At 52.4% G+C, this 24,956-nt stretch overlaps 5 protein-coding genes across 5 annotated transcripts; 4 read left to right on the top strand and 1 right to left on the bottom strand.

The window, feature by feature from the left end:
* Positions 1–98: 98 nt before the first annotated feature.
* PSV08DRAFT_408302 (importin beta-3 subunit) lies at positions 99–6,902 on the top strand (the record flags this gene model as incomplete). Its single annotated transcript, XM_014219791.2, has 10 exons — positions 99–287; positions 337–1,210; positions 1,263–1,357; positions 1,407–2,211; positions 2,947–3,110; positions 3,169–3,388; positions 3,440–3,615; positions 3,663–4,094; positions 4,142–6,204; positions 6,255–6,902. 10 exons carry the CDS (start codon positions 99–101, stop codon positions 6,460–6,462), a joined length of 5,226 nt encoding a protein of 1,741 aa, XP_014075266.2. The 3' UTR covers positions 6,463–6,902.
* Positions 6,903–8,483: 1,581 nt separating this feature from the next.
* On the top strand, positions 8,484–12,631 carry PSV08DRAFT_369393 (acyl-dehydrogenase family protein; the record flags this gene model as incomplete). The annotated part of the gene is made up of 6 exons (XM_014219793.2): positions 8,484–9,682; positions 9,802–10,064; positions 10,542–10,546; positions 10,966–11,060; positions 11,927–12,057; positions 12,213–12,631. 6 exons carry the CDS (start codon positions 8,484–8,486, stop codon positions 12,629–12,631), a joined length of 2,112 nt encoding a protein of 703 aa, XP_014075268.2.
* Positions 12,427–13,115, top strand: PSV08DRAFT_279489 (uncharacterized protein). The gene has a single exon (XM_066092545.1). The coding sequence runs from the start codon at positions 12,703–12,705 to the stop codon at positions 13,072–13,074; it is 372 nt and encodes a 123-aa protein (XP_065949658.1). The 5' UTR covers positions 12,427–12,702; the 3' UTR covers positions 13,075–13,115.
* Positions 13,116–15,056: 1,941 nt separating this feature from the next.
* On the bottom strand, positions 15,057–15,305 carry PSV08DRAFT_349105 (uncharacterized protein; the record flags this gene model as incomplete). The annotated part of the gene is made up of 1 exon (XM_066092819.1): positions 15,057–15,305. One exon carries the CDS (start codon positions 15,303–15,305, stop codon positions 15,057–15,059), a length of 249 nt encoding a protein of 82 aa, XP_065949657.1.
* A 5,638-nt stretch (positions 15,306–20,943) lies between these two features.
* Positions 20,944–22,685, top strand: PSV08DRAFT_408300 (major facilitator superfamily domain-containing protein; the record flags this gene model as incomplete). Its single annotated transcript, XM_014219795.2, has 3 exons — positions 20,944–21,478; positions 21,530–21,879; positions 21,930–22,685. 3 exons carry the CDS (start codon positions 20,944–20,946, stop codon positions 22,683–22,685), a joined length of 1,641 nt encoding a protein of 546 aa, XP_014075270.2.
* Positions 22,686–24,956: the final 2,271 nt, after the last annotated feature.

The raw sequence follows: 24,956 nt of genomic DNA, 5'->3' as shown, positions 1-24,956 counted from the left end.
TCGACCTCCGTATAGGCCGCTGGAATCCTTCTTACTGGCCCCTCCTTCGCCAACCAGGCAGAACCAGCTCTGCAGTTAACAACGCACACGACGTCGCCATGTCGCATACTGGTGCCATGCGGGGGACGCCCAAAAACTCGAACCGTAACCAGCCCCAGCATCTCGGCCACAGCCCTTCTGCCATCCCGCGCCCCTCTGGTTTGGAGAACCATTCGCATGTCACCCAGAGCGATGCGGGCGGCTCTTCGCTCAGCGCCAGCCGGGCCAAAATGTCCAAGAGGGACGACGTGAGTGGCCCCGCTGCATGTGTGCGACTGCATACTGATTTTGCGACAGGCTATTCGACGAAAGATTGAGACGGACCTCAATAAGAAGAAGAATATTAGCGGACGAGTTCGGCCCTCCAAGAAAGCCCCGCCCGGCACCGTCCTCGCCCTGAAGCCGTCACCAGCACTCCAAATAAAGCCGTCCACTACGGTCGCCGAGGCGGCACAGTTGATGGCGGCCAAGCGGGAGGACTGCGTCCTGGTAACTGATGATGATGACCGTATTGCGGGTATCTTCACAGCCAAGGATCTTGCTTTCCGTGTGGTTGGCAACGGCATCAAGGCTCGCGACGTCACCATTGAGGAGATCATGACCAAGAACCCCCTATGCGCAAAGACTGATACAAGTGCGACGGATGCGCTCGACCTCATGGTCAGGAAGGGCTTCCGCCACCTTCCCGTCATGGACGAGAATCACGACATTTCAGGTATTCTGGACATCACAAAGTGCTTTTACGATGCCATGGAGAAATTGGAGCGGGCGTATGCCTCCTCTCGCAAATTGTATGATGCTCTTGAGGGCGTGCAGGCAGAGATGGGCTCGAGCCAGCCGCAGCAGATTATTCAGTATGTCGAGGCAATTCGCCAGAAGATGTCCGGTCCTACTCTAGAATCTGTCTTGACGGGTCTCCCTCCAACAACCGTATCTGTGCGTACTTCGGTCAAGGAGGCTGCGGCACTCATGAAGGAGAACCACACAACTGCTGTTCTTGTGCAGGACAATGGCTCCATCACTGGTATCTTCACTAGCAAGGACGTAGTCCTGCGTGTTATCGCCGCGGGTCTTGACCCAATGACTTGCAGCGTTGTGCGAGTAATGACTCCGCATCCCGACTTTGCACCAGTGGACATGAGTATTCAATCTGCTCTGCGCAAGATGCATGGTGCGTAGATTACAGGGAACCCTTGTCTAAAGCATGCACTAACAATATACAGATGGACACTACCTCAACTTGCCAGTTATGAGTGATGCTGGCGAAATTGTCGGCATGGTGGACGTTCTCAAGCTGACTTATGCTACGCTTGATCAGGTATGTCGGATTCTTGGGTGAAGACGTCCACAACACTAACTAGGCAAAGATCAACAACATCAGCACCACGGATAGTGAGGGCCCTGCATGGAACAAGTTCTGGCTCTCTCTTGACAATGAGACTGAGTCGGTCATGTCTGGCGAAGGAAGCCGGCATCCTGACCACCGCTCGTACATCTCGCACCACGACCGTCCAGGTCTTATGGATCGCGGCGACAGCGTGATGCCAAACGAGTCTGCATCCCACAACGGAGACGACTCACCGCCCCCATCTGCCGTCGCTAGCAACCACCCTGTCCATATGGAAGACATGCCATTCCCATTCAAGTTCAAGGCTCCAAGTGGGCGTGTCCACCGCCTGCAGGTCGTCATTTCTGCTGGTCTCGAAGAGCTCATCAACAGTGTGGCCAACAAGCTGGGTAGCGAGGTTGAAAGCCTAGGAGGTGCGCCGAGCTTCGAGGGCGGCAGGCTCTCCAGGGAAGGCTTTGCTCTAAGCTACCTTGACAATGAAGGCGACACCATTTCCATTACGACCAACGACGATCTTGTAGAGGCCGTCAGCTTGTCGCGCATGGCGCACCGCGAAAAGGTCGACCTCTTCGTTCACCACCCTGACAAGCCGCCAATGTCTGCCGAGGTCAATCCTCAGCCAGGGCTCTCCAAGCCCATAACGCCACCCGAGTCTACACTTCGTGAGCGCAAGCAGTTCTTTGACGACGACGCCGAGGAGAAGCCTAGATCGAGGGGCCGGCACCAGTCCATCCCACTGTCGCAGCAGCCCGAGATTATTGCCGGTGTTCCGAACGATCTTTTGTTGCCCGGAGCCATTGGTGTGCTAGCCGTCGTTATTGTTGGTGTGTTTGTGCTTGGCCGTGCCTCGAGCCGGTAAAGACATGGGTGGTGAGGCGTGGGTAGTAGCAGTAGGGCAGAGATTGTAGCGTCAACGGGAGTGTATTATTTCCTTTGTTAGAGTTTGATATCCCATAGATCCCTGGGTAATTATAGCAACGTGGGTAGCCGAATTTATATACATGGCCTACCCAAGCATGCAGCCACAAAAATACGTCAGGCACAGCGGCATGTATATGTACATGTACGTGGCGAGCGCGGGTGAAGTGAAGCCGGTGTTGAGGCAGCCCCAGTCAGTGCTGCTAGCCAATGACGAGGCGGGGCAGGCAAGCCTTCTACGAGCATCCTTGCCCGTGGTTGGATAACATTTTTTGGACAAGGGCGCGGGCTTGCACGCAGCCCCGCCAAAACATTGCTGTGAAATTTCCACGGCAACCCTGAAGCTACGGCACACATACTCACACTCACTCTCCCTCTCACAGACCCCCTAGCTGTGTTGCCTATCTACTTGCCCGCAGCACTGCACTTGGGCGCTTTGCATCTATCTACAGTAGGGGCGCGACGGTAACCACGTCACGCGCGCTCCGCAACCACTTACCGGCCAACCCACCACCGCTCCATTCTTGGTAGGCCCTTGCTTGCGAGCAAGACTACATGCAATAGGGCCGCTTGCCCACAAAGATACCTCACGCTCACGTACACGCACACGCACGCTCGCAACATGTCTGTTCTACCCGCAGAGGTCCACACGGCGCTGGCCACCCTGCTGCAGGGCCTCCAGTCGCCCGACAACGTCCAGCGCACCGCAGCAGAGCAGCAGCTGAATGAAGAATGGGTCGCCCAGAGGCCCGAAGTGCTCTTGATGGGCCTCTCTGAGCAGATTGAGCTGGCCCAGGACACATCGGTAAGATTACGTCTTTGGCGGGGGGGGCCGGCATTGTGGGCTGACGGAGATGCTGTAGACGCGAACCTTTGCCGCCGTCATCTTCAGGCGACAGTCATCCAAGCCTCGAAAGGCACCTTCAGGCCAGACCGCTGACCTGTTCCTGACCCTCAATCCCGCTGAGCGAGAGGCCATACGCGCCAAGCTGCTCCAATGCCTGGCCAACGAAACCGACACCTCGGTACGGACAAAGGTGGGCGATGCCGTAGCAGAGCTCGCCCGCCAACACACCGACGAAGGTAGGAGACCCCAATGCACATTGTGTCGGCTTGTCTAAAAAAAATATCCAGGTGTCGCATGGCCGGAACTGCTAGGCGCCTTGTTCCAGGCCAGCCAGTCGCAAGACCCCGCACAGCGCGAGAACGCCTTTAGGATATTCTCAACCACCCCGCAGATCATTGAGAAGCAGCATGAAGATGTGGTCATGACTGCCTTCAAGGGTGGATTTGCCGACAGCGAGTCCTCGGTCAGTACCCCTACGTGTGTTGTGCGCTCACCGACTTACGTGCATAGGTTCGCATTGCTTCTGTTGAGGCGTTCGCCTCCTTCTTCCGCTCCATCACCAAGAAAGCGCAGTCCAAGTACTACTCGCTCATTGGCGAGATCCTCAACATTCTACCACCGATCAAAGATTCCGGCGATGCAGACCTACTCACAAAGGCTCTCATCTCTCTTATCGATCTGGCCGAGGTTGCGCCAAAAATGTTCAAGCCGCTGTTCAACAGCCTTGTGCAGTTTAGCATCTCGGTAATTCAGGACAAGGACCTCGGAGAGACCGCTCGCCAGAATGCACTGGAGCTCATGGCTACATTCGCCGACAATGCGCCAGTCATGTGCAAAAAGGACGCCAACTTCACAAACGACATGGTCACTCAATGTCTGTCTCTGATGACCGATGTCGGAGCTGACGATGACGATGCGGAGGAATGGAATGTTTCTGAAGATGTGAGTCTGTTCACTTGGAAAAATCGCGCCTTGCTAACATGAATCAGTTGGATGAAGAGAGCGACTCGAACCATGTTGCTGGTGAGCAATGCATGGATCGTTTGGCCAACAAGCTTGGTGGACAGGCTATCTTGCCCCCAACCTTCAACTGGCTCCCCCGTATGATGACTTCGTCAGCTTGGCGCGACAGGCATGCTGCTCTCATGGCCATTTCCGCTATTTCTGAGGGCTGCCGTGAGTTGATGGTTGGAGAGCTCGACAAGGTCCTTGATCTCGTACTTCCTGCGCTTCGGGACCCCCACCCCCGTGTTCGATGGGCTGCCTGTAATGCTGTTGGCCAAATGTCAACCGACTTTGCCGGAACTATGCAGGAGAAGTACCACCAGGTTGTCTTGCCAAACATCATCCCCGTCCTGGAATCCGCGGAACCTCGAGTACAGGCGCATGCAGCTGCTGCTCTGGTCAACTTTTGCGAGGAGGCTGAGAAGAACATTCTTGAGCCATATCTGGATCAGCTACTGAACCATCTGCTGATGCTTCTGCAAAGCCCCAAGCGCTTCGTCCAGGAGCAGGCTTTGTCTACCATTGCCACCGTTGCCGATTCTGCTGAGGCTGCCTTCTCCAAGTACTACGATACTCTGATGCCGCTATTGTTTAACGTATTGCAAGAAGAGCAATCAAAGGAGTACCGTCTTCTCCGCGCAAAGGCTATGGAGTGTGCCACGCTCATTGCTCTTGCTGTTGGCAAGGATCGTATGGGTCAAGATGCGCTCAACCTCGTTCAGCTCCTTGGACGTATCCAGAACAGCGTGTCCGAGCCTGATGACCCGCAAGCATCATATCTGCTCCACTGCTGGGGACGCATGTGCCGTGTACTTGGTCGCGAATTCGTACCGTTCCTCGCCGGCGTCATTCCACCGCTCACTGAGCTTGCCGGTGCCAAGGCCGATATCCAGTTGCTCGATGACGAAGACCAGGTTGCCCAGATCCAAGACGAGGAAGGCTGGGAACTGGTACCGCTCAAGGGCAAGGTCATTGGTATCAAGACGAGCATTCTTGATGACAAGCACATGGCTATTGAGCTAATCGTCATCTATGCCCAGGTTCTGGAAGACGCTTTCGAGCCATATGTTAACGACATCATGGAGAAGATTGCCCTGCCAGGTTTGGCCTTTTTCTTCCACGACCCTGTCCGAGTCGCCTCGGCCAAGTGTGTGCCCACTCTGCTGAATGCATACAAGAAGGCACACGGCCCTGAGTCTCCACAGCTGGGCGACCTCTGGAAACGTACAGTAGAGCGCGTGCTCGAAGTCTTGAGTACTGAGCCCGCCATTGATACTCTGGCCGAGATGTACCAGTGCTTCTACGAATGCCTCGAGTGCATCGGCCGAAACTGCCTGACTGACGCACATATGACAACATTCATCGAGTCTGCTAGGAGTGTGCTTGAAGACTACAACGTGCGCGTGAAGGAACGTCTTGAAGAGCAAGCCGAGAACGAGGATGGCGAGGAAGCGTCTGAAGACATTCTCTTTGCTATTGAGGACGACCAGAACTTGCTTTCTGACATGAACAAGGCATTCCACAGCATCTTCAAGACCATGGGAACCGCTTTCCTCCCGCATTGGGCTGTGTTGACTGAGTACTATAGTATGGCAGCTGTCAACCAGGATCCTACTCAGCGTCAGTGGGCCATTTGCATATACGACGATGTGCTCGAATTCTGCGGTCCAGAGTCCTGGCAATACAAAGATCAGATCATGCAGCCACTCATTGATGGCATGCAGGACGACGTGCCCGCCAACCGTCAAGCAGCAGTATATGGCGTGGGTGTTGCCGCTCACAAGGGTGGTGAGAACTGGTCGGAGTTTGTTGCTGCCTCGCTGCCGACACTGTTCAACGTCACCCAGCGACCAAATGCCCGTACTGACGACGATATTTTCGCAACCGAGAATGCTTCGGCTGCGATAGCAAAGATCTTGCACTACAACGCAAGCAAGGTCCAGAACTGGGACAACGTTGCTGCGGCCTGGATAGATACGCTACCAATTACCAACGACGAGGAGGCTGCACCATACGCATACGCTTTCTTGGTGCAGTTGATTGAGCAGTAAGTGTAACCAATCCAAGGGGAGCGCATGTGTACTGACGACTTCTTAGGCAAAACCAGGCTGTTTTCTCTCAACCCGCCAAGATCTTCAACTATGTGGTGCACGCCCTTGAGGCCGAGACTCTACAGGGACAGACTGCCAACCGCATAGTCGCCTCTGTCAAGGCTCTGGTTCAAGCCACAAGTACCGACCTGGCTCAAGCCGCCGCATCTTTGACCCCAGACCAACAGCGCACAGCCCAGGCGTACTTTAGCTAAAGAGAGAAAAAAAAGGCATGACACAAAGGTCAGTTTCGACTCGACCACATGACGAAAATGAAGCACATGTGACATGTTGCATGAACGGCGTTTGATTGGGGGTGTTGCACAAAGGATGAAAACGCAAGCATCTTGGTGGCTTGTTGCCCCGCTGGCCGTAGGGGAAGGATGATGATATAGATATCACTTTTTTTTTCTCTATCATGGGAAAGGAACAGGATGCCGGTTTTGGCTTTAGGGTAAGTGACACGTTAGGTTTATGCGCAGATTCCCCCTTCCCACCACATGCACACACACATTTGCATTTGCATTCCCCATCCCCTTTCGCCCCGCCATTATCCCCCTTACCACTCTTCACACCGTGTGCGTTTATGGATAGACTGGGTTGGGCTGGCTGTAGTGGAAAATATAAAAGCAAATTTCAAATCATGGGTGGTTTTGTGTGTGTGTGTGTGTGTGTTGCAGTGAGGGTTGTATGTTGCGAGTTGTTAAGTATATGGCTAGTTATGTGATGTGTGATATCTAGGTGACATGGCAAAATCAAGAAATCAGTGGTGCTAGTCGCTTACTTTGGAGGTATAAATACATGTTTAAAGTAATTATTTTACTTTTGACATGCATAGTCTTCTCTATGGCTTGGATACAACTTGCTATATATATGACCAACATACGTGTCACGTTTTATTTGTAATAATTCCCTTCCCCCCCCCCCCCCCCCTTAAAAAAACCGCAAGGGGGTGTGGGTGTGCATGGATTCCAAAATTGACGTGACTACGTACTTACTTACTACCAAGCCTTTTCCAATCCTTGGACCAAATAAAACGTATTTCGTATTCCAGACTATGTAGAGAGAAAAAAAAATAACAAATGTATAGGTTTGGTAAGTAGAAATTATATTGCCATTGCCATTGCCATGCCATTCACACCCCCCTCTCGCTTGTTTGCCATTTGGGTAAAACGCAGATAGTTGTATAGTATTTATGTATTTTTTTTTTGGAAGCAGCAGAGGTAGAGTGTCTCACTGGAGTGGATGAGGAAAAGGGGAAGATTGAGTGGGTCGGTGTGATGATGTGGTTAAAGTTTCTTTGGGTGTGGGGGGTGAGTTGTGTAAGGGGGTAAGAATGGGGGGGGGGGGGTATTGTGGTTAACGATGAAGTATGGTGATTGACTTTGTTTGAAGGTCAAAAATGTTAAGTGAGTTTGTATCGGGGTGACTGTGGGTAAAGTTTGGAATTATATAGTACAAAAGAGTCCTTTGGTTGTTGAAAAAGAAAAAGAAAAAGCGCGAAACCATACGTTTTCTGTTCGCGGAGACGTCATCTTTGTATCGATTGTAAGCTTGATGTAGCGACGTGCCTAAGCAAATAACTTTGTCTGTCTGGTTTCCCTTGGGTTTGAAGTCTTGGGTATAGTCCGAGGAATGCTGTAGTAACACGTCGGGTGAGATGCAACATGCCGTTTAGTCACACAGGAGTCGCGGCCCCGCAAGACCTCAGTCCATCCCAATATTTTTTTTTTAAAAAAAAAGGCACTCGGAAAGACTGGATGGAGCAAAGCTGGACGTGCAAACATGCACAAGCAAGCTCGTTTTTGATTAGAATTATGAAAAGAATTCCTTGGAGTCGCAAATTGATGCTTGAAGGCAGTTGAGAAGGCGCTAGGTCGGCTAGTGGTGGCATACACGGAGCCAATGAGCGGGTGGGTGCCACATACCCCCTTACGTTCGGCGGACCTCGGCATTTTCCCCAGAGTGTGGTGCAGCTCCACCTTTTGGCGCAAGTTGCAAGGCAGAACGACGTGGAGAATCGGAGTACTAGCTCGCGTTGGAAGCACAGGACCGAGCCGAGGTTCTGGAGGAAATGTATTAAGCAAAAGGGGAGGGGAAAGGCGGATTCCAGAGGATCTCTCTCTCTCTTTTTTTTTTACTCTAAAGTGTTGGCGTTTGTCCTCGTGTTCTTTGATTCCCCCTGACTTTGTTTCCATCCCATCTTCGGTATTATTCCAAGTTCGCTCCGCCCACCATGCCTCACGCAGCGCTTACCCGCGAATCCGTCGCTTCGCATAACAAACCCGACGACCTGTGGTGCATCATTGACCACAAGGTGTACGACCTGAGCGAATTTGTCGATGCGCATCCCGGGGGTTCGGTTGTGCTCGAGCAAGTAGCCGGACAAGATGCCACAACTGCCTTTTACAATCTGCACAGGCAGGAGGTGCTTGAGAAATACAGCGAGCTCTGCATTGGCACCATTGAGGGCGAAAAGTCAGAGGTCCTCATCCCGCAGCCTGGCGAGCTGAGCCCAGTGCCGTACGCAGAGCCATTGTGGCTACGACCGCAGTTCAAGAGCCCCTACTTCAACGAGAGCCACCGGGCGTTGCAGCGCGAGATTCGCAAGTTTGTCGACACGCACATTACGCCCGAGGCACAGCAAAAGGAGAAGGATGGGACATATATTAGCCAGGAGCTGATTGACAAGATGGCGGCAAACGACATGTTGGCTATGCGTCTGGGGCCGGGAAAGCATCTGCACGGCAAGAATCTGCTGGGGGTAGTCAAGGGCGAGGAGTTTGACTATCTCCACGATCTTGTGCAGGCGCAGGAGGGCGTGCGTGCGAATGCGCGTGGATTCCAGGACGGAAACATGGCAGGCATGACAATCAGTCTGACGGCTGTGCTGCAGTGGATGCCCGAGTCGGAGCTCAAGACGCGCGTGGTAAACGAGGTGCTGAGCGGCAAGAAGAAGATGTGTCTGGCCATCACCGAGGCGTTTGCTGGTTCAGATGTGGCTGGCATCCGGACGACGGCGACCAAGACGGCAGACGGCAAGCACTACATTGTGCGGGGCACCAAGAAGTGGATCACCAACGGCATGTTCAGCGACTACTTTGTGGTCGGGTGCCGGACGGACAAGGGCTTCTCCGTGTTGCTCATTGAGCGGGATGCGGCGGTGGAGACGAAGCTGATCAAGACGAGCTACTCGACGACGGCGGGGACTGCATTTGTCGAGTTCAACGATGCAAAGGTGCCCGTGGAGCATTTGCTGGGCGAGGAGCACAAGGGCTTCATTGTGATTATGAGCAATTTCAACCACGAGCGCTTCATGATGGCTTGTGCCGTGATCCGGCAGTCGCGGACCGTGGTCGAGGAATGTCTCAAGTGGTGCAACCAACGCATCGTTTTTGGCAAAAAGCTCATTGAGCAGCCCGCTATCCGGCAAAAGTAAGTACACATGGCATCTCTCTCTCTCCACCAAACCACCCAACTACTAGACGGCCCGGCAACATGGCAGTGGCACTGGCCAGGGCGGACGGGAGCACAGTAGCTGACAGCAGAACCAGACTTGCAAAGATGATTTCGCACGTCGAGGCCAACCAGGCTTGGCTCGAGTCGATTGCGTATCAGATGACGCACATGTCGTACGCGCAGCAATCCAAGCTGCTGGGCGGGCCGATTGGTCTGCTCAAGTCGTATGCGACACGGTCGGCGCACGAGATTGCCGATGAGGCCGTCAACATTTTCGGCGGCAGAGGCCTCACGCAGAGCGGCATGGGGCGCGTGATTGAGCAGTTCCACCGGACGTACAAGTTTGATGCCATCTTGGGCGGCACCGAGGAGATTCTAGGCGATCTAGGCGTCCGACAGGCCATGAAGAACTTTCCAAAGAGCATGTTGTAGTAAGTAGAGTTTTGGGGGAAAATAAACCTCCCCCGTGGTTCTAGCCAAGGCATGGACGTGTGTTAAACTACATGGTCGGGTTCTTGTTGGGTGGCGTAACCGGCGAACGAAGAGCGTGTGAGGCGGTGTAATGTATATATTTTAGGGTACCAGCCAAACCAAAAAATGCAAGGCGGTTGGTTGAATGGCAGCTGTCAGCAGTGACATGCGCAAGGGCAATCCTCTTTTTTTTCTTTCTTTGGTTGCAAACCTTAAGATGGGGAGGGGGGCGGAAGAGAGTGGCGTTTGGAAGGATTCTAGAAGCAAATTGGTAACATTGCAGGTCGAGGGCGATGCATCAAGTGGCTGGGGGAGACCTTGTTGGGGGGTAGTGTGTTCGGGTACCAGGGATGGAGTGATGCAGGCCAGGTCCGAGCGGGTGGGTGTGCACAGGCAATGGGGAACGACATGTGTGTGTGTGTGTGTGTATGTAAGTAAAGTATGTGCCTGGCCGATGACAGCATTGGTGCTGGGGGGTGGTGTGGAGGCCGAGGGTACTCCGAAAGCATAAGGCGGCGGCGTGCATGGCGGGTATGTAGTCTGTATGTATGTAGCATGTACATAGATATGTGGGTATGTGCAGGTACATAGACAGGTAGATATGTGACCAAGGAGTGTACTACTATGTACAATAGTAACATGGGCATAGGTACAAGGAAATGGCCATTCCACAATCTCAGACGAGATGAGACGGGGGGGGGGGGGACAAGAGAGGAGCAATGACATGCCGGGCGATGGCCAATCAGGGGCCTTGGGTGGATCCGGTGCTGGACGACGAGGCTACGCAGATAGTGGCACACACGGTGTCGAGAGGCCAAGGCTGGACTGCACCGTCCACCGATCGCAAACACTGGCGCAGGCGGCTTCAGGCGCCTCATTCGACGTGAAGCGGGCGTCGTCGTCGACGTGGTGTTGCTGGTGTGGGTGTTGTTGTCACAGGTACCAGGGGCGGCGAGTGAGTTGAGGCAGGGCGGCGAAACGTGTCACATGCAGAGCAGAGGGCAGGCAGGTCGGGCGAGCACGATGAGTTGTACATGGCTGGTGGCATGGCCGTCGTCTCGGCTTGGTTGTGAGGATGCCGACATGTGCATCGTGTTGTGTGGACGCGCAGGAGATGGGATTCCACATGGATGCATCGGGACAGGGCATGCTGACACATACTGTGCTGCTCAGCACCCGGCCTCGCCCATGCCATGGACGAGGAGCATGGACAATGGCGTGCTGGTAGGGTCGGATGGCAGTACATGGCAGCAACCAAGGAGCCGGCCAGGCATAATCATGGCCGCATCGCCTCACTCGCGCTGGTATGGATGGGGAAGACTATCGAACATGGGCCGTGGGCGGCTAGTGGCACCCGCCCTGCATTCGGCGGCGAGGGAGGCGAAAGAGGCGAAAGAGGCGCTGCGAACGCTTGTCGGCTCGAGTCGTGCTTGGTGCAGGCAGGCAGAGTAGCCCGGTGACAGCATGCATGGCCCTCTCGCCAGTCTTTCTTTAAAGAGGCCCGCCTGCGTCACCTTGCTCCAGACGACACACGCTCTTCCTCCGCCTCCTCCTTGCCGACCACATCATCCTCCTCATCCTCGACACCCGCTCTCCGTAGATTCGCCGCGCCCACGTCATCCCCTCTCGTCGCCTACATCATCCACCCCGTCCTCTTTTCTACTTGCTGCTGACCCTCCCCGTCTCGCCGCCTCCTCATCTCGCTGCCTCCAGCTCCACACCTCTCTCTCTCTGTATCCCGCCACACAGCGCTCTCCGCTACTACACACTCACCACCACAACCATGGCCCGCTCCTCCAGCATCAGCAGCATGAGCTCCTCCAGCTCCGACGCCGAGGAGACGATGCAGATCTTCGTCAAGACCGTGTCCGGCAACAACAGTAAGTTTCCAGCCTCCCCCCCCCCCCCCCCCAGTCGTTCCGATAGCCTCGGAACAGCACATGCAGCATGCACAACACCCACCCATCCATTCATCAACGACACACGCTACTACCAAACAATGCCCGAACAAAGAACTGACATTGTCGCCTCGCAGCAATCCCACTCACCATTCCTTCAAATACCTCAATACGCACCCTCCGCTCCCTCCTGGCCCTGCGCACCAACCTGCACAGCCCCTCGGATCTGCGCATAGTCCACGCCGGCAAGCACCTCTCGTCACCAGAAACCACCCTCTCCGACTACGCCATCGGCCCAAACTCCACCCTGCACCTCGCCCTCCCCCTGCGCGGCGGCATGCCTCCCAAGAAGATCCGCTGCTCCTTCAAGGACTGCAAGGATCGCGCCCAGCCCATTGTCGGTGACTGTGGCTTCTGCACCGGTCACCACTGCAGCAAGCACCGCATGCTCGAGGACCACAAGTGCGAGGGCCTCGAGGACTGCAAGAAGGAGAGCCATTCCCGTAATGCCGATAAGCTCAACAGCGAGCGTACCGTTGCCATTAAGGGTGTCTAAATCACCACCACCACCACCACCTTCTCTCTGAAGCCCCCCCATTGCGAATCAAGCCAGGAAGCGTGTATACCATGTCGACATGTCACTTTCTTTTCTCGAGCGATTTGATGCGTCCTTTGCCCACTCATCATCTGCAGCTCTGCTGTCTGTGTGTGTTTTGTTCTGTTTTCCAACTCTCTACAAATCTTGCCCTTTTTTGGTCTCTTGGAGAGAAATCTCTCCCCTTTCTCACTTGCGATATCGGAGGAAATGCGATTAGTCATGTTTTCTTTGTTAACCTTTTTCTCGGAGCCATGGAAGGGGGGAGGCGTTTTTTGATAACCACCCTTTTTATATATATCATGGAAGGAGGGTTTCTCTCTGTCTCTCTCGCGAGTCCCTATTCTAGCGAGCGAAGGTGTCAACTTTTTGTTTTTTTAAGAAGCCTTGTTTGCATGTGCTAAAGATTTTCAGCTAGAGTTTGATAATGATAAACCACAGTCACAAAACCTTCGTGTTCAAATTCAATATTGGTTTGCGTCATGTGTTGGGGGTCATGTTTTGTCAAGTTTGCTTGGGTCTTTTCCGACTTGGGTCGGTCTACGGATGTGCAAGTCACCCCATCACGCGTCATCCACCCTCGCTTTACCTACCCTTTGCTCTCTACTATCCACCCCGCCCCGCCAATGATATCCACTTTTATTCTCTGTTGAATATGTACATGACATACTATTTGAATACTATACCCACTCTACATATCCTTCGAATCTGCTAACATTACCTCTCTACAAATCAAAGTCACCGCATTAAGTACCTTCAGCATCTCTCTCTTGAAATTCGCGTACCCACTTTCTTCTTTGTGACTTTTAATTCTTGGTGGTTCGGTTTGGCGCATAGAGTATCAGATGATAAACTTTCCTCGAAAAAAATAGTGCATGGCATACCTATGCCACACCTTGGTGCAATTGGGTGTCAACCTCGTTTTTTTCTCTCTTTACATCTTGATGTCTGTCTTTCTCTTTTAGTTCTCGTGTAAATCTTCTGTTTAAGCTCTTGTGTTTATACACGCCTTTTGAAGAAGAAGAAGAAGAAGAAGAAGAAGAAGACAAAGACCAAGCACATGTTCTTAGCAGAGGTTGCGTAAAAGAAGAACAAAGACAGAGGACCTTTGACTCTGTTAAAACTCATATACAAGATACAATTTCGCATACTCTACATATCCCTCCAATCCATCTACCCCCTCACATGCACCCTCCCCTTGAACCCCCTCGCCCTCCGCTCAAGCTCCCCACTCCTAACCCCCTTCTTCCCACCCATATTCTCCTCCGCCTCAATCCTCATATAAACAACCGGCAACACACTATTCCGTCACCCCCAAAAACACACACAACGCAAGCACCCACACAAACACGGGCAGCACGACCCAGTACCACGTCACATGGACATGAATGACTTCTTTCGTCGCCACACCCCTCACCCCCCTATCCCCAGTTAGATAAAAAGGCTCGTCGCGCATCGTCTTGGACAGCGCCTTGGCCACGAGATGCACAGCGCACGAGACGCGGTTGTCAGGATATGCGCAGCCGGATAGATTGCCCGTCCAGATTTGAGAGAGGGTATCGCGGGAGGTGCTGCTCGAAAACGCGGCGGAATGGGTACAACAAAGTGTGCGCTGAGTTGCTCGGCGTAGCCTTCACAAGTCGCGGGCGAGCGTCTTGGCCAGGCCTTGGGCTGTGGTTGATGCATCTTCGTACGAGGCACACATCCCTATGCTTGCCACCGCGGGCCATGTACAGTCGCCTGAGCTGCATTCGTAGCGTGGCTGGGACCAGTCTTGGTTCGAGTCGGAGCTGTATAGCGCTGCGTATGCATTTTGCATCATAGCAGGAGACGCCCAACGCACCATGTCCTGTCAGCGATACACAACCAGTTAACGCGACCAAGGATGGAATGGATTACATCTTGAATGTATAATGGTAGAACCTTGGTAGCAAGTGTTGTTCGATACAAAAGCCGTTTGTGACGCATCTGGAACGGGTTTCGTATAGTAGCTTACGAGATTCTGGATAAAAGGGTCGACACCAATACTCAAGATAATAACCGATTGCACCCAGGATTGCTAGAAATCCGAGAATCCAAAGGAATATCTGCTAAGTCAACCTGAATCTGAATACAAACCAAAAAAAATATTCAAGTTACTCAAGTCCCTCCAAAAAAAAAGGGGGGGGGGGCTTCACTGAACGACCCAAAGAAAAGGAGTGGAGAACTTACAAAGCCTGGATTCTTCAATCTTCCAAAGAAACCGCACACTTCCCAGTGCGCCTCTCGATGCAGAATCCAAAGTCTCGATAAGCCGAAGCGATCTAGATGCTCTAGGTCTCGGCAGCCATGACCACTTCATCTGCGGCAGGCCATTTGACAGCAGCACCAAAAGGCACAAATCGCGTCAGTTGTTCCCAGGCAGGAAACCACGGGCGTTGACCGAGATGCCTACTAGCCGACACATCAACTTGCTGCTAGTCGACTCAGACGAAGCCATTGCAATTTGCTTGTCTCCGAATGCCCACGACGGCAGCGGTTTATCGTTGAGCGAAGCCAAACGAAGAAGCGTTGCCATGAGTTGCTCCGCCGGAAACCAACTAGACTGGCAAATCTCCCATATCCACCAGTCTGCAGCACGAAGAGACTCGAGCATCGTGTCGTGTCCATCTCGCCCTTGTCTTTCTATTCTTTCCCTTTCTTCTTCTTCTTCTCCTTTTTCCATTACCCTCAGTACACCAAGCTCGGATACGTGTGCGTCGCCATCGTCTTTTTAATGCCATGTTTTGTAGGTGCGAGGGCAAGGAAATACACTGCTGGATGCGTATGAACGGAGGTGTAATCGCGTTCATGAAAAGGAACCAAGTCCAGGGCGATTTGAACCGAGTCTGTGGGGGGTGGTGTGCAAGATCATTCGCTGGACGCCTGACGCCACAGTCTCGTTTGCTGCGGAATTTCTTTACGCGTTAGGAACAGTTGCGGCTAGTGCAAGGGTGGGCGGCAAGCGGTGGAATGCATAGTAGTCGTTGTTGGTTGCTTTGGATGTTGCTTTGAGTGACCTGTGTGCACGTGGGGTGGTGTGTGTGAGAATTGAGTTGACAAACTTTGGATTGCAAACTCGAATACCCATAGTATCTTAACAGCTGCATCTTTTTGCATGAGAAGGTGAGCGCAAAGTACTTATCTAGCGATGCTGTTTTATTCCCATTGGTCTCCAAAGTTAAAAAGCGCCACCAGGTCCCACTGCCGACTCAGGCATGCCTCCGAAATCGACATCTGCAGGAATCTCGCTTGGGGGTTTAATTCTTACCTGCAAGGAGCAGAAGGGGCAGATTTTGTAGTTGGCTTACAAAGGTTGTTCCAGTATACTTTGAGAGCGACGAGGTGGTGCAGCCCATGCTATCTCTCTACAGGCACGGAATCTATTGTTTGTAGAAGCGAGATTTATCGTTGTATAGAGAAGGGGCCGGTGCCATATTTGTACATACCCATGCAAGTGTCTGGATTGAGCCAACTACAATATCGCAGCCGCGCTGCAGGCATTCCAGAGTTTGAGTCAGTCTATTTCCAGTTACTCAAGCGGCTTAGGACCCTAGATGCGTTGTCTCAGGGGCGTGGTTTTTCACACAATACTGCCGAACTTGTGTAATGCATACTTGGCCTTGGCTGTCCTGTAGACTGTAAGAGTCATGGCTGCATGAAATGCCTCAAGAAAATGGAAATAGATTCATGCCGCTAGGCATGTCGGTCAGGATACACAACGTATCCGCTAATAAAAGTTCCTCAACGAGTAGCGTGCCAATGAACAAGCTGGGCTATGTTGGTTACACAAGGTGGTGTTTTCTGAATACCTAGGATATGTTGGGAAAATGTGGGTTTGCTATATTTGACTTGCAGAAGAGATGATCCGAAAACACGAGGAAGAATATAGTAGGATACTTTAAGATGATGGGACTAGTTCTGGTACACCAGACATGACAAGATGCATCTGAGTAAAACGAGCTACACATAGTAACGGAACTTACAGAGCAAGAATGATAGATCGTGTGTACGTAAGGTGGGCTACGTAAAACTACAGTTAGCAGAACAGCCTCTTTTTTTTACGCTTATCGAGAGGAGCACATCAATGTTGCCTCCCCCACGGCACGACGCATCGTCATCCTCATTACATCATCCAACAGACATGAATGCCGCCTTCGTAGAACGCATCGTTATCCGGCCAAGCATACCTGCTGCAGCCATTTGGGCAAAATCATGTCCGTGACGCGCGTACTGTTGTTGTTTGCACACGTTTGTGGGCGGCCGTCTTCTAGACTAAGCAGAGGAAAAAATAGAACACGTAACAGAACGACATTGAGATGGGGTTCTTTTTGCAGGTGTGACGACAGTCGTGACGGTGTTTGGTTCTGAACTTGCTTGTTCCGGTCCTATGCGCATGCACGATAAGAAAAACACCAAGTCGAAACCCGACGCAAAGGACGGCAGCTGTAGGGGCAAAAAAATACCCCGGACAAAAAGTAATCCGAAAAGTCCAAGTGGTGTTTGTTTATCCACGAGCGTGGGTGGGTGCGTGTTTGGACACATCCTTTTACAAGCGAGAATCCTTGCGATGGAAGTTGGCCCCAGAAGCCTGCCTAGCCCTGGCTGTGCAAGCCCTCAATTTCCTTTTCTCAAGCCTTTTCATCTCCCTTACCCTGTAAGGCGCCGGGCGGCTACTTGGTTACGCATGTCGGCGAGCCTATTTGATCTTGTTGACAGCCTGAGACGACGTCAGAAGCCCAGTGAAGCGGCTCCGGTGCCCAACGTGCGGGTATACACCCGATGCTTATGCTTGTGCGCATCCCTGCATCGCATGGTGTTGAATACGACTCGGGTGGAAGCGCCATGGGCAAATGCTGTGCTTTCCGCTCCGCCTCCAGTCAGAGCGTGTTGAGCTATAGAGACCCGATTCGCCGCGCTATCATCGCCACCGCCCCCGGCGGTTGCGCTGACATTGATCAGGGATGCGTGCGCTGTCTTGGGTCGACAGAGGTCCTGGGATGAAGCGCGGCGGATTGATTCGGCCTTGTTATTTCTTGTCGTGAGCTTGGGGAGAAGCATTTACGCCCAAGTGGAACTGATTGTTTCCGAGATTCCGCTCCGCCCCTGGCACCTTCGGTTTGAATCTGCGATTCCATGGGTGCGGGATGACGCCCAGAGGATGCGTCTCCAGGTGGGCTGATCTTGACACACGGAATCTGCATGTAGCCCCAAGACTTACCCCTGGCGGTTCCGTGTGGCGTTCCGCTCGTATTTGCCTGTTTTTACCACTGCGCAATTGGTGGGGTTGCGGATTAGGTTTTAGACAGCCTTTTCGAAATGCATTCACAGGATAAGGTCTAGAGATAATTCTGAGAGTGGTGTTTTGTTTTTTTGACAAAGTCTTGGCAGGATCACGTGCAGCAGTAAGAGCTATTGCCGATCTCCTGATCAGCAAACTTAGACGGGAGATTGCCCGGCCTTGATTTGCCTCGTGTTGTGTCCATGGCAGACACGAGAACTTTGACCTGAGCTTAATTTTTTTTATCTTGAGCTTTGTTCTAGATAGACTCTCTTGCGCAGACAGGCGCACATCAGCCGTCGTCTGAGAGATTCTTCGACCAAGGCTACAGTTGCATACTTTACAAGAAGTTCAAAAGCATAGGCTGTCTAGCTGAGGATCCATCAAAGCCAGGTCTCTGATACTGCCTTATGCCAAGAAACTGGACGAATCTGAATCAGCAGTTGAAAATACTCGAATGAGCCAAGCACTTTGAAGCGAAGAACTGCCCGGCGACTGTTACATGACACTTACACCACCAACGGTCTGGTGCGAACTGTCAGAGGGACCGGACATATCTATCAATGTCAATGGCGCCCCATCCGCCGAAGTGAGCGGGCCGCGCATTGAAGACCTCAGACATGAGGATTAGCCTCGCCATCTACTCACCGCCACCCAAGGGACATGATATCATCCAGGATGCAACTTCTGGGTCTGGGGGCACTTCGCGAAAAAGGCGTCAAGACCCTCAATGCCCAGAAGTCCCTTGCCCACGAGACCTACTGTGGAACACCAGTGACGTAGCGAACGGATCTAGAGAGGGCAAACGCATGTGCTTCGCCAACATCCCAAGAAGCTAGTTTGGTTGCGTGGAGGGTGACACGGCCAACTGACCGCTATCACGGCAATGCTCAAGTCCGGCCATTACGAAACAGCACAACGGCTAAATGTGCTAAGATAAAGTTGCTTTCGTAAAACGTGGAGGACGGCTGGCCGGCCGCGGGAGAAGAATTTGCTTGTTCCGGCAATTGGGTCGTGAGTGATTCTTGAAGCAGAAGATCTGCAAAAACCTAGGAACATCTCGGGCTAGTAGCAGTTGCCGCGTCACACTGGAAACCGTGCCATGCGCTCTTCTCGAAACAGGATATCCGGGTTGATCGGGATAGTTTCTAGGCCAAAGTCTTGTGAAGGCGCAATTGTCCGGCGAGGATATCCTCATGACTTGGCAACCAGACTCTCGTAGCATAGCGGCGCTGATCTCCAGACTTGCCGTGTCGTCCATCATCTTCCCCATGGCACCCCCCACTCTTTCAGAATGCCCAAGTCCCTTCTCCACACGCCCTCTAGCAACATCATGTGGGTCTGGTGCTGCCGGCTAATCGAGGGAAATTGTACATCGCTCAGCTAGTCATTGCGGTGTGCGGTGAAGAGCCGTCTGCAGCTTGCAGTCGTCCGGGCCTGGGTTAGTGAGACACGTACAACGTTTGTTCATGGCTTTGGAATGCCCCTCTCTAGGCGATGACTATTTCGTGTTGTTGCGACAGGAAAAACAAATTATCGCAGTGTAGCGTGGGGCGCAGGCCACTTGGGGGTTGATATTTGGCGAAACACCCCTAGACGTCGATCCCTGGGCCTAGGATGCGGTTGTGGCTGTGCTGTAACTACGTACTACTAAAGATAACGAAGCAACAGGCTGCGCCGGGCCGCCGATCTTGTTACGCCGCCAGATTTAGTGCGCTTTTTGGGCTGGAAGAGCCACGGACAAACTCCCGCCGTCTTGCTCAAAGGCGTTTCTGGGCGTCTCACAGGGGAGGCGGTTATGTTGGCGGGCGCCGTCACCTTGCCTGTGTATGGCCAACGTCGAGTGTGCTCATTGCTGATGCTGCCCAGAGCTCGAGCAGTCGCAGCGGTGATACCTGCAGGAGACTCAATTTCAACCCTGGCAAGTTATGTGGACCAGGCCAAGGCGGAATTGTACATCATTGCTTGGGCACTTCTTGGCTCTTGTGCACCCTACCGATCCAATCGAGCCGCATCCTCGAGCCTCCCGCTGACACGCTGCCAAGCGACGACAACCCGCTCCGCCGTCCAACGCAACTTTGTTTGCCGCCTCAACCCCCTATCACGCTCTACACAACGTCCACGACCCATTGGTACCTTTGTTTTTGTGGAACAAGCCAAGGATGCACAGCCTGCGAGCAATGTCGACAATTGTAAAGGGAATCATGGCATCGCTACACAAACTACGTACCGTGGTTAGCTGCACCCCAGTTCCGCGCAGTGCCGCTGAGTGTAGCGCACAGCATCCATGAGGTGACGAGTCAGGTCGCAAATGGCACAGAGAGAACACCCTTATCGGCTGTTGCAAGTGGCGCCGCCTCGCAACAACAGTCGACTGCGTGGGAGCCCAAACGCAGCCAGCACCGGAACGTCCTCGTCCGCAGATCATTACCACCAAATCAGCACTTAGACTAGCTCTGAGCTTTGGGCCGCACGAACCGAGAGTCTCTACGAAGGTAATGTAATATACCCTGTCGCTGGCCGACTCCCAAAGCCCGTATTTTCCTTGGCTTCTCTTGGACTCGCACCCCTGCGGTGCTTGTGCGTGACGGCACTCAATCCCTCCATCACACGGCCGGTTTGACTACCACGTCACTATGGCAAAGTCAGCCACACTTTACGCGGGAGCTGCGGGTGTGTTTAGCAGAAGTGGAGCCGTAAAAGAACCCTTTATCAATCGGTGCCTTAGGCCCACGTCCCACCCCCATGACTGGCTTGGGCCTACGTATTGTACTTATATCTTTCCCCCACCGTTTTGATTCTTGGTCAAACTGTAACATCCCACTTTTAGTGCGCGCACTCGAGCGCATCCCCTCCAACACATACTATCTGTGTTGAGCACCTTGTTACATAGCACGTCTACACTTTCCCCGACTTCAGTTCATTCTTTCCGCTTTCCCCTCACGTTTCTGGAGCAACAGGAACTACCCTCGCAATGAAAAAATCACAACTCCCTTACCAGCAGGGCTACAAGCCCAGCGAGAGAACCCTGCCACTCTCGGAAGCTCCAACTGCCAACGGCTCTATGCGAGACGAATCCCCCATAACCTCCCTCGACGCACTGCATGAGGCCGAGTGGCCACGCTCATGGCGTGCCTATGCATGCCTGCTAGGTTGCTTCTTTCTCATGTTCAACTCTTGGGGTCTTGTAAACGCTTACGGTACTTGGTCTTCGTACTATGTCGGTCACTCACTACGAGGAGTTGACCAGCTCGAACTGAACTTGGTGGGATCGACTGAGTCTGCCCTTGTACTGCTGTTCTCCAACGTCGTTGGGCGACTACTAGATGCCGGGCATTTCCGCAAGGTGATTGGCTGCGGCACGTTTCTCGTGCCGTTTGGTCTCTTCATGCTTAGTGTCGTACACCCCAGCGACATCGAAGCCATGGCAAACTTTGGTGCTATCTGGGTCACTCAGGGCTTCGTTGTTGGCCTCGGCATGGCAACTTTCTTTGTATCCAGTTCTCAAGGTAAGCAAAATCCATCAGGTCATGTCGGAATCAACGCTAATTTGACCCAAGTTGCTTCCACATGGTTCCCCAAGCGCAGAGGACTCGCCGTAGGCTACGTTGCCTGTGGTGCTAGCGTAGCTGGTGTAATCTACCCCACCATGCTTCGTTACCTCATCGACGCTGTTGGTTTCAACGACGCTGTCCGTTATGTTGCAACCCTCACTTCGGTGACATGCATCTTCTCGTTCATCTTCTGCACTCCAGACCCAGCCCACGAGCATCATACACCGAAGACATGGGGCAATATCAGAACATGGGTTGACATGGAGGCTTTCCGCAACAAATCCTGGTGCTGGTTCACCGCTGGTGTTGCTTTCATGTTCTTTGGCTTCTATCCCGTCTTCTTCAATCTTGAGGAAGTAAGTCCTTTCCCCTCTCCGTAACCGTTTCATCAGCTAACGTCGCTCAGTGGGCATCAGTACGCGGATTTGGCACTCGTGAACGGGTCAGGTCACCAATCACTCCCACAAACCCAACCGATCAACCTTTGCAGACATTCTGGCTTCTGGTCATTGTCAATGGTGCCTCAACCGTCGGACGTATGCTTTTGGCTCATTTCTCAGACAAAATCGGCGCCATCAACATGCACATCGGCTCTCAGTTGACTGCTTCCTTACTGACGCTGTTTCTCTGGACATTCGCAGGGTCGGAGATGGCTGCTCTCGCATTCTGTGTCGTATTTGGTGTCTTTTCTGGCATGGTTATTGGCCTGCCCCCGGCGTCTATCGGCAACATTCTCAATTGCTCCTATACTGCGCCAGATACAAGACACTTTGCAAAGAAGAAACTCGGCCACTGGACTGGCATGATGTACACCTTTGCTGCAATCCCAGCCCTCACAGGACCCATTATTGCTGGGCACCTCATCACCCGTTACCAGACCTACCTCACAGTTCAATTGTGGTCCGGCACTAATCTGTTGCTCTCATGTGCTTGCATGGCCGTGTCACGCTGGTATCTTCCATGCAGCAATGGTCAGCGCATTGGGCAAGTCCTCAAGCTCAAATGCGGCAAATCCGACATGTCTGAGAAGCGGAAAAGTAGTGATGGTGCAGAGTCATCGCCTGACCCATTGTCACAGGCTCCAACTCGCGTCCCCAGCAACGACGTCTCACGAACCGCATCTTCCGAGAGCATTTGTGATCACCAAGGCCGCATGGCCTAGAGTCTTTTGTTCTTTTTTTTTTGCACATGATTCCCCGATTTCTCTTTGCTATTATATCTGTACTCTCCTCCGCGGTTTGTGAAGCGTTGTTCGACACGAGACATGACTTTTCATATAGACACACGTAGGGTTTACTGGATTGTTTGATTTGTCACGACTCTGTTGCTCTGTTTTTTTTCCTTGTTCTTTGGCAGTTTCTTTTTCGTTTTCTCAGGAGGACACATCGAGGGCTTTCCCCTTCACTTACGAACATGTCTTGTCCACGAGAGAAGCACGCTCCTTTTTTTCGAGACAACGTAGGCGCAGGGAGCTCCTCGATACATGGGTTGAGCATCAGTTTACGGATTGCACGAATTTAGAAATAAAAGGCTTTTGATTCTGGACATCGTTGTGTTTGCGATCGTGATGGCCTTCCCTACTCTGTATCTGTGCTCACCACTTGAAGCAACTACGTACACCATCTTTCGCTCCGACCTTCTTCGCATTTGCTTCACACTCACACCTCTTCCTCCCACCTTCTCGCCCCGTCCACCCTTCCTCCGCCAAGCTTGGGCCGCAACACCAAGCGCTTTCTTTCCCTGCTTCAGCGGTCCAGCAAACAAACCACGCACCCGCCGCGCAATTGCGCGAAATCCCTCGCTTCCAAACAATCCCCCCATATTACACCCACTACCATCACCGCTCCACCCTGCATGCGCCGAAAACCCTCCCCAACAACGGCACTTTTTTCCTTCCCCCCCCCCTCCCCATCCGCACTTCACATGCCACGGTAAGAATTCACCGGGCAAATCCGGAAGCCAAACCAAAATACCCACCCGTGCTTTTTTTTGTCTTGTCTGCCTCCGTTCCAAACGCAAAAAGTAAAAAAAAGGTGGTTAGTCACATAATAGAGCATGTAGTACGGTCTTTTATACGGTAAAAAAAAAACAAAGCAAAGGCAAAGCACTGAGTTCCCTCCTGCTCCCCCTTTGCGAATCCGAAGTGCTGTAAGCGAAGGAGGGATGGGGAGGGGTGAACGATGGGCATGTGTGTTTGGATGTGTACTTATTTACGTATTCAATGTATCAGTGCGCGCATGTACTTTCGTTTTCCTGCCTTTTCATTTTTGTTTCTTTTCGCAGAAGGGAAGTTGAATACGGTGGTTTTGGGCACGTGGGTATGGCATCATTGCCGGGGGAGGGGGGCACGGGGTGGATGATGTGGCCGTTGGAAAGGGTGGGACATGTATTGTAGGGGTAAAGTTTGGTAGGGGTGGTTAGGGCTGCTTGTTTAGTTTTTTTGTGTGAGCTTGTGCGTACACGTTTGTTTCGGCATGGGTGAACGGCGTGCCTGTGTCTGGTGATTACGTTTTGTGCTGGCCTTTGTTGAGTGCCTTGGCTGATGTGGGGGTGGCAATCAGCCGGTGAGGAAGGGGAAAAACAAGTGTCGAGAAATGGGAACGTGTGTCGCTGTGGGTTGGTGAGCGGACGGCGAGGAGTTTGTTTTTGCTGTTTGGTGCCGGTGTACCGGTGTGAGGGAAGGGGAGAGAATGGTTGGTCATGTTGGATCTTGGAATCTTGGATCTTGCTACCAAGATTTCCACATGGTTTGTAGAGTGATTTGGTGTTGCTCTCCAGCCACGATAGAATACACGCGCTTGTTGGTCCGAAAGAGCGGACTGATAGCAGGTCCCTCGTTGTAGTGCATAGACGAGGCACCACTGGTACCCTTGACCATTGGTATTTGACATAGTCTGGGGAAAAGGTAGGTTGTGAACCGCGATGCAGAATTATCTATTAAATTTACGGTACCGACCGTTTCGAAAGTGAATTCTCAACCACCGATTCAATCGACGATGCCAATGCAGGTGCTCTTGGAGATGCAGGACAGGCTGTGGTATCACAAACTTCGGCATTATTGAGTGCCCAATTTCTAATTTAAATTCTGTGATACGCTTGTGTCTACACACTATCTACTTATTTTCCCGGATACATTTGCTACCTTATTTACCAATGTGCCACAGGCCCGCCATCGCTCAATGAAACAAACTATGCATACAGGCTAGCACTAGTACAGTGTACAGCATTTTCTCGGCATATTTTTCATCATCAAAAGCCACAAAATCTGCGAATACATCTCAAGAAACGCCATGAGTATAATGACATGACCAGAGATTTTTGGCAGTTACCAAAGCCCACCACTGATGTTGCACCACTTGCATCGATGTAACCTTCGACACCGTTTGACTTGCCGTATATATCCTGTCCACGGACTACTGCATCTATGACTGCA

Source organism: Bipolaris maydis, assembly GCF_028858645.1.
Source record: "Bipolaris maydis strain C4 unplaced genomic scaffold PSV08scaffold_3, whole genome shotgun sequence".
NCBI lineage: Eukaryota > Fungi > Ascomycota > Dothideomycetes > Pleosporales > Pleosporaceae > Bipolaris > Bipolaris maydis.
This window is presented reverse-complemented; position numbering and strand designations above follow the sequence as displayed.

Bases quoted from the DNA above. Each gene is read 5' to 3' on its own strand.
- PSV08DRAFT_279489 (XM_066092545.1), top strand. From the start codon at position 12,703: ATGTCGACATGTCACTTTCTTTTCTCGAGCGATTTGATGCGTCCTTTG.